Source organism: Schistocerca americana, chromosome 5, assembly GCF_021461395.2.
Source record: "Schistocerca americana isolate TAMUIC-IGC-003095 chromosome 5, iqSchAmer2.1, whole genome shotgun sequence".
Taxonomy (NCBI): Eukaryota; Metazoa; Arthropoda; class Insecta; order Orthoptera; family Acrididae; genus Schistocerca; species Schistocerca americana.
This window is the reverse complement of record NC_060123.1, coordinates 332011503-332020242: the sequence shown is the minus strand read 5'-3', so window position 1 is coordinate 332020242 and position 8740 is coordinate 332011503. Positions and strand designations below refer to the sequence as shown.

General features: G+C 37.8%; 1 protein-coding gene across 1 annotated transcript in view; it reads left to right on the top strand.

Annotated features, from left to right (window-relative positions):
• The first annotated feature begins 1461 nt into the window (after positions 1–1461).
• The window catches only part of LOC124615963 (COBW domain-containing protein 1-like), a 524805-nt gene continuing 517526 nt past the window's right edge, over positions 1462–8740 (top strand). The window contains exons 1-2 of the mRNA XM_047144164.1: positions 1462–1754; positions 8513–8609. Of these exons, the coding sequence (XP_047000120.1) occupies positions 1583–1754; positions 8513–8609 (269 nt within the window). The 5' untranslated portion in view covers positions 1462–1582. The remainder of the gene's footprint in view (positions 1755–8512; positions 8610–8740) is intronic.

Here is an 8740-nt window from a genome sequence, read left to right as displayed (position 1 = left end):
ACATTTCTATAAACAATCCCTCTACAATATCTGTAGACAGTCGCTCCATTTTGTATTTAAAAAAATGGTTCAAATGGCTCTGAGCACTATGGGACTTACCTTCTGAGGTCATCAGTCCCCTAGAACATAGAACTACTTAAACCTAACTAACCTAAGGACATCACACGCATCCATGCCCGAGGCAGGATTCGAACCTGCGACCGTAGCGGTCGCGCGGTTCCAGATAGCGCCTAGCACCGCTCGGCCAACTCAGCCGGCTTTTTTATACAAGTGTGTAGCCGACTTACCTTTACGCAAACAGTTATTCGGTTTGGCATTTATTTTTAAGAGTTGTTGGATGTTCTCCTGAGGGATATCGTACTAAATTCTATCCCAATGGTGCGTTAGACAGTCAAAATCCCAAGCCGATTGGAGGGCTCTGCCCATAGTGATGAAAACATTCGCATTTGGGGAGAGATCCGGTGGACCTGCTGGCCAAGGTAGGGTTCGGCAAGCATGAAGATAAGCAGTAGAAACTATCGCATTGTGCGAGAAGCGTTCAGATGGGTTGAAAACACATAGCTACAGAGTTAAACTGTAGTTCCCGATCTTTCGTAGGAGAAACAACTTGATTAGATCTCAGACAACGCGATGGGGATATTGCCAGATCTCGTGTTACTGCCGTTTCATCCCGTTCTTTTTCCGTTTCGTTGGCGGCCTGTATGACTGCCACCGTTTGAAGTGCATTGTGGAATGTTTTGGCGTTCCGTTCCGTCAAATGCGAATCCACATTTTGGCTGGATTGAACTCCTATCTCGCGGTGGGCTTACAGTTCCGACAGATGACTGGCTACATAAAGCATCACAGTTTGAACTGATTTTAATGAATTTAACGCTTTAGAGAGTATTTCGAAGGAAAGAAATATAGTAAAAACATATCGCTGCTGTCCAAACTAAATAAGCTGGTTTTTCACCGGAAATCATCCAGCGGTACGCTAGAACAAGACTTTCCATTCGCATGCGCTTCCTTAATATGAATTATGAAGCTGAAAATGCAAAAGGCGGCAGCAACACATAAGCAAAAATCCTGGCAATGCCACTCTTCAGCCGCTACTAACATCTAAACAGGTAAACCAACAGTTTTAAAGAATTTCATGGGAACTGATTGTAGGGATAAGTAGTTATTTGTGCTGAAGAGCCACTCGCTCCGCCAGCCGCTCCCTCGCTTTGCAGTTTGCTCTTATAATATAGTGACGTCACTGCGCAAGTCACTCGTAGTCCTCTTCGCTTCGGGTCCAGCTCTGTTTTTAATAACCTTGAATCGACCTGTTGGGCTTTGTAAAATTCCTCTACAGAACGTCAACGATAACTTTATTCTAAGCTTATTTAGAATCGTCCCTCAGTGTGAGCATCAAGCGTTGCAGATTAAATAGCTAATAAAGACATTTCTGTAAAAGAAAGAAGTTTTGTCTTGCAATATTGGTTAACTTGCTAGGAAACAAAAGCGAAATGCCGAACTTGTGTATGTTTTGAAAATTTGTGTGTACGAAGTGTCAATAAGTGATAACTTTTGTAAAATTTTAGACTGTAATCGAGTAGTAATTATGGAATCATCGGATGAGGATGTCCCAGAATTGGTTCCAGCTGTTTTCCAGCCAGTGCCAGTAACAGTAATAACTGGTTATCTAGGCGCAGGGAAAACAACACTTCTTAACTATATTTTAACAGAACAGCACGAAAAGAAGATTGCAGTAATTTTAAACGAGTTTGGGGAAGGTAAAACAGAAACACTATATGTAAATATATACATGTCACTATCTCGTATGATGGTTGTATAACCGTTTGATTATCACCTAACAACGCGTGAATCAGTCAAAGTACCTGGTGCAGATTTGGGTGGGGAAAGTCAATTAAGTATTATAGAACATTTCAAAAGCCAGTCATGGGATTGGGATGATGCAGAGGGCAAATTTTCGTTAGACATCATTTCCACCTCGTGTAGAAACTTACAGAACCTCCACGCGTGTGAATGGTTTGTTGAGCATAATATAGAATGAAAATAAGGGAGTCATACAGGCTTACTCGTTTGCATTCCATTGACGCCCTTGTATCAGAAATATATCCGTGAATTCTACAGTTAAATTCTACTGTCTTTGAGTTCTTTTAAAGGATGCTGTGAAGCAATCGTTGTCCGTATTATTCTTTTTTATCAAAGTATCGTCATCGGAGCACTGTAGCAACTTCATTTTTAAATCATTGAAAAAAATACATATATCATACCAGGACACTGATACAAGTTGTGTAAGAACTCGTACAATATGGTATTAGTGACATGTAAAGATTGTGACTTGTTTTACTTGTTCAGTATACCTCCTCTGTAAACGGTCTGTATTATTTAGCACTTCACATACTGATGCTATGGAGTAGGCTTACTGTGAAGTGCCATATCCCTATGTGACATATAAATACAGTATTTTAAGAATGATAAATGTACTTGACTGTTCAAGGTAACATTGGGGTAAGAGTTCAGTAGAGCTGTGTCTCTCCCTTTATTACAACCTTTGTTTTGCATTCACTTGTGTTGGTTTCCCCAAACTGCAACCGTATTGTCACCTTGCAACGTAATCTAGATCTCAGGTTATGCAACACATCAGTCTGTCACCACAGGCAAGATTGCGGTAAAAGTGGGGTGGGGGGGTTACTAGCCAGTGTAGATACCCATGATATAGTCATCAAGAAATTATCAACATATTTGGGGTTCCAAAATTAACACATGACATTATCATGTTTCTTTCTTGTTTTCTCAGCTGTCCCAGAGTTGGGTACTGTTCCATATTCTCATCTGCTACAGGTCCAAGATTATTTTGGGAATGTGATTATAGAGAGGACCAATAATACCACATTTATGTCCTTTTTCAGTTTGTATTTTCCATGATCTGCACAGAAACCTTGCTCATTGGCAACAAGTTCTTCTGGAATGATCTTTCTTGTTATAAGATTTGGCAGACACTAAGGAGAAGGATACACATCCTTATTTCACTTTTGGTGTGAGGTGCATTTAACAAGGAAAATCCGATTTGACAATGTGCACATGGTCGTTATGGTCATTTTGGTAGATTTCACTGCCTGAAGCATGTTTGTGTTTGTCTTGCAACTGTAATAACCATACCTTCTTCAAACCTTTAGTTTTGACCAATCTAGTGTAGGCCTAAATATTGTTTTTTGTTTTGTTTCTCTTCTGGCAGCTACATCCTTTTCTTTGATAATGTTTGTGCTTTTGCTATGCCCTTCTCTACACACTGTGGACCACTGTGCAGTACATTGGAAAGGGTATGTCCCACTGTACCAGCTATTAGGACTTTTTTCTGTTCCATTCATGTATGGAGCGTGGGAAAAATGATTGTTTAAATGCCTCTGTGTTTGCCTTAATTAATCTAATCTTATCCTCATGATCCCTGTGGGAGCGGTATGTGGTGAGTTGAAGTATATTCGTAGAGTCATCATTTAAATCCGCTTCCTGAAACTTTGTTAGTAGACACTCTCAGAATAATTTCCCTCTCTCTTTAAGACTCTCATTTATGCTGTCCTTCTTTGTATACGTTCAATACCCCCTGTTAGTTCTCTTTGGTATGGGTCCCACACACATGAGCAAAACTCCGGGATGGATCACAAGGGGATTCGTAAGCAATCTCCTTTGTAGACTGATGGCATTTCCTTAGTATTATACCAATAAACCAAAGTCTGACATGTATATAGTAGAGGGAAATATTCCATGTGGAAAAATTATATATTCTAAAATTATATGTTCTGAGATTCTACAAAAAATGCATGTTTGTGTTTGTTTGTGTGTCTGTCAACATGCCAGCACTTTCATTTGGAAAGTTACATCATCTTTGTTTTTAAATATAAAGTCTGACATGTGCTTTATCTGTGACCGAGCCTATGTGATCATTCGGGACTAGTGTAGCAGGGGATACAACCCGTCGGCTTTGGACAATGACGTCACAAGTCGCCAAATGAGAAGCGATTCTTCTTAGTATTGTAGCTCCCTTCAGTAGCTGATAAGTGTTTTTTGGCTTTAAAAAAAAATCTCACGAGATAGAATAAACAGATCCACTTTATTAAGCAATCAGTAAAAAAACGAAACTGAAATGTAACAGCAAAAGCAAAAATGGTAAACTGCTCTCTGGCGACTTGTGACGTCATTGTCCAAAGCCGACGGGTTGTATCCCCTGCTACACTAGACCCGATCATTCCCCTTCATGTCCCAGACAAGGTTTACACGGAGGTATTTGTATGAGTTTGCTGATTCAAACTGTGACTCACTACTGTTATATTCCTAGGATACTATATTTTTCCATTTTGTGAAGTGCACAGTTTTACATTTTTGAACATTTAAAACAAGGTGCCAACCATTACACTGCTTTGAAATCTTAAAATCAAAATCTGAGTAGATATTTGTACAGCTCCCCTCTGACTGTACTTCATTGTAGGTAACAGCATCAGGTACAAAAAGTCTGAGGTTACTATTAATATTGTCCACAAGATCATTAATAAAGCCTACTGCATCTACTTGACTGCCTTGATCCATGGCTTTCCGGATGTCATGCAAGAAAAGTGCAAGTTGGGTTTCACATGATCTATGTTTTCGAGAGTTCTGTTGAAGAAACCTCATTGTGTTTGAGCTCAGAATATGTTTTAAGATTCTACAAAAAATGTATGTTAATGATACTGGATGGTAGTTTTGTGTATCACTTCCGCTGTCCTTCCTGTAGATGACTGTCACCTGTGATTTCTTCTAATTGCTCAGCACACATTTGTGTTTGAGGGATCTACAACAGATGGCAGTTAAGAGAGGGGCTCACTCAGTTGCAAATTGAGTATGGAATCTGACAAGGGTTCCATTGGCTTTGGGGTTTTGTTCAATTGTAGCGATTTCAGTTTTTTCTTAATGCCAGTGAGACTAATATCTATTTCACTCATCTCTTCCGCGGTATGAGAATTAAGTTGGGCAATACTTCTGGGTTTTCCTGTGTAAAGGGACATTTGTGCCATTAACAGCCTTTACACATTATCAGAATTTCTGTGGGTTTTGTTAAAGATCATTTGACAGTATTATGCTACGGTAGTCATTCAAGGCTTCACACATTGCTCTCTTGACTGCCAAACACATTTCATTCAGCATCTTGCTATCTACAGCCCTGTGCTGTGTTTTGTACCTATTTTGCAGTAGTCTCTGTTTATTTAGAAATTTCATTCTTTCTTGTGTCATACTTATCAAATTCCAGTACTTTGAACTTTTTAGTGACTCCCAGCTACAGATGGCATTCTACAACGGTTAGCTGCAATTATAGAATGATGTGTTACTTTCAAAGCTGTTTGTAAATGGTTTGAAAGATGAAGACTCATAGTTGTCTAATAACCTACTAACAAATTCATTACCTTATTAATCAGCAGACTGTCTTTTTTTATTATTGTGAGAAATCAAGGACCAATTTAAATTAAATTCAAAATTAAAATCAGAGCTGAATATACTGATCCTAAAGACACAACAGGAATGGTTCCCTTATTTCCACAGTATTATTAATAAACCATTAATGTTAGCAAAAGGCAGTGAAAAAGCTTTTGTATGCTGATAAAAGAGGCAGTTGTTGTTGAGTTAATACTGAACATTTCATAGATGACTTTTTGTGGACTGTCATGTGGTCAATGAAAGTGCTAAACCAATGGTATGCATAGGAAAATGTCCTGACAGTGACTTACTTGCAGTAGGAATGGAAGAGAATATGACCAAGTAATGACTGTAAAACTGGAAATAACTTGTAAGATGGCTTTTGTACAGTTATCCCATTTGTAGTGTGTCAGTTTTAATATATTTGTAGTGTTTAAAATTGACATTGTTATTAATTTATTGTGCAATGATATTAATTTATAGTGTGATGATGCAGCTGTAAATGACAGGATGCGTAGAGCCTGCAGATGTGTTATGCTTTACAATTACAAAATTATTGTGGTGCTGCGTTAAGTATCTTATGGCCCAAACAAAAACTGTCACTTATAATGTAACCACACAACATGGAAAAACTCAATAGGCTGCTGTTTGAAATTTGTTATCAATGAGTAATGTGATACATGCCTTTTTCAAGACACCTATAAATCTTTCTGCACAGGTTTGCTATATAATCTTTGCCTGCTTGTGGAACGAACATCATTTCTCCCCTCGGTACTTGCCCATTGCTTGACTTTCTGGCGTCGAGGTCAGTTGTGACGTGCTGCATTCCTTGTCTGCTTACAAATGTTTTTAGTGAGAGTATGTATCAGGATACTAGCTGCTGTGAAGTGCAGTCAAAGTCCAGCCTGCTATTTCATTTGTTGTATACTGCCCACAATGCTGTCTTGCCTGAGGTGATACTAGATGTAAACCGCGTTTTTCACACGAGAAGATATGTGAAGCCTGGTAACCAATGTAAGTAGCATGTGGTGTTTTATTTAGACACACAGGTTAAATCTAATGAACTGTTAGAGGGAAGAGAATTACCAATAAAGAGTGAGGAAGTTGGAAGTCTGACTAGTCAATAACACTCCTTACCATCGCCAGAATAATGTATTACTTCTGGTTCAAATACTGATTTTCCAGAAGGTACAGAAGGGGGAGGCCAAACAATTATAAACAATAGCACACACATGAAATTGGCTTATAATTATCTGTTTGATATTACTGATCAGCAGAAATTTCTGTCGTGTAGTCATTTGAGTTGTCTGCATTCAGCATTGTTAGCTGATTATTCAAAACACTGAATGGGTGCTGGACCTCGGTATGAAACATTTATGAGTTCAACCCAAGAGATGACCCTGTCGAGGCAGACAATGAAGGCTTATTAATAAAGGGAATGAATTTTCTTTATGAGTCTGTGATCATTGTGAATATTTTCTGGAAAAAAAGTCTAGTTCGCTTACTAAAATTTCTTGATTTCTTACGATGTTTTGGCCACTGACATCATCAAATATCAGCAATTAAGATGAAAGGAACATAATTAGAGACAGGCATTTGTTATACAACAACAAGCTAACAAGAGATAATAACTAATAAAGTTAAAAAATATTTTTAAAGATACACTCACCGAAAAGCTTAGAACTTATAAAAGAAAGTTCTGTGTCACTTCTGAAACCTGTACCTAAGTGGGTGCCAACTAATAGCTTAATTCAAAATTTTTTTCAAATTCATGTTTTAGTTGATAGTTGGCGTTAGTGCTGGGGACATTACCTTTGAATTTTATATTATTACCTATATATGTGTATATTTTTTCTCCGTACTTATAAAAAGACAACCTCACTGTAAAATATAAACATTCACAGACAGATTATAAAACATGATTTAAATGAGTGTAATTCCATACTTGTGAAATTATCTTTTCAGAAGGTGCCAGTTACTTCTCTAAACAAGCAACAAGTATTCATTTAAACTGCTACACAATAATATCTATGTAACAGCATCATGAACTTTAGTATTAAATATATTTTTTACCTTATCATGATGCAGTGATTATAAAAGTAGCACTTATTGTTATAATTGCAGGCATCTGATAAATGAAAAGCTGTTTGCTGTGAACTAAAATGTAGTCAAACAATACCCAAAATCTGTAAACTTATAAACATATTGTAGAGAATAAAACAATATAGTTATTGAATTAAAATAGTTTGGTAGACATATCCTTTTTGTGGAACCAGCAGTTGCTTGCTCCCTGAGGTAGGTTGTTTGGTGCTCACCAGTGGGAGCTCTGCCAGCCCAGCAGAAGTGACATGAAGTATGGCCTAGTCACCAACAGGAGAGCACGTCACAGTCAGTACATCTCACTGTCTGTTCTCGAAAAATATCAAAAGAGCATTCAAAATTGTTTTTGGATATCTGTTTTTGTGGTTAAAAATATCTAGGTTTCCCAATATGTTTAAGCCATATGCCTTTCTGGTTCTGTGTAATACTTTTAATATTTCCACGCTTTCACTTATCTGGTTGATGTTTCTGAGTGTCTGACTGTTGTGTCATCAATGCGCTGCCACTCCCTCGTAGGAGTATTCTTTAAACCTTGCCATGAATTTCCTTCTGGTTTGTCCTATATAAACCTTATCACAATCATTGCAGCTTATTTTGTACACTACATACTTGTCACCTTTATTTCCAATGTTGTGACGTAACCTATTTGGCTGGTAGGAGTAGAGGATCACTACATAACTGGCATCCAGTGTAGGACCAGAAAAGTCTGTCACTACTGCAACCTCATGTTTGAAAAAGTGTGGGAGAGATCAGCTGCACATATAATCCATAGACCATATGCAGTGTTTGTCAGAAGCTGAAGTTAAATGTATTCAGACTGTAGAAATTGATATAGAACAAGTATGTCATTTGTAACACCTTCTATTTTGTATTTTCTTCGATATTTTACCATCTACATGTAAAGATCCAGTAGCTGATGTCATTCAAAGGAAATCTGTACAATAGTTGATTTTAAAATATTTGTGTGTTCGTATCTTTACAGGCAGTGCTTTAGAGAAGAGTGTCTCTGTTGGGCAGGATGGAGAATTATATGAAGAGTGGTTGGAGCTCAGAAATGGTTGCCTGTGTTGCTCTGTCAAGTAAGAGAGACTTTACTATGTGCCTTGTATGTTATAGATAACCACACTTGTGTTGTGTGCATACATGTCTCAGTGAAACTGTTATTGTGGAACTACTCTCTTAATTCAAACTATTCTGATTTTGTTTACAT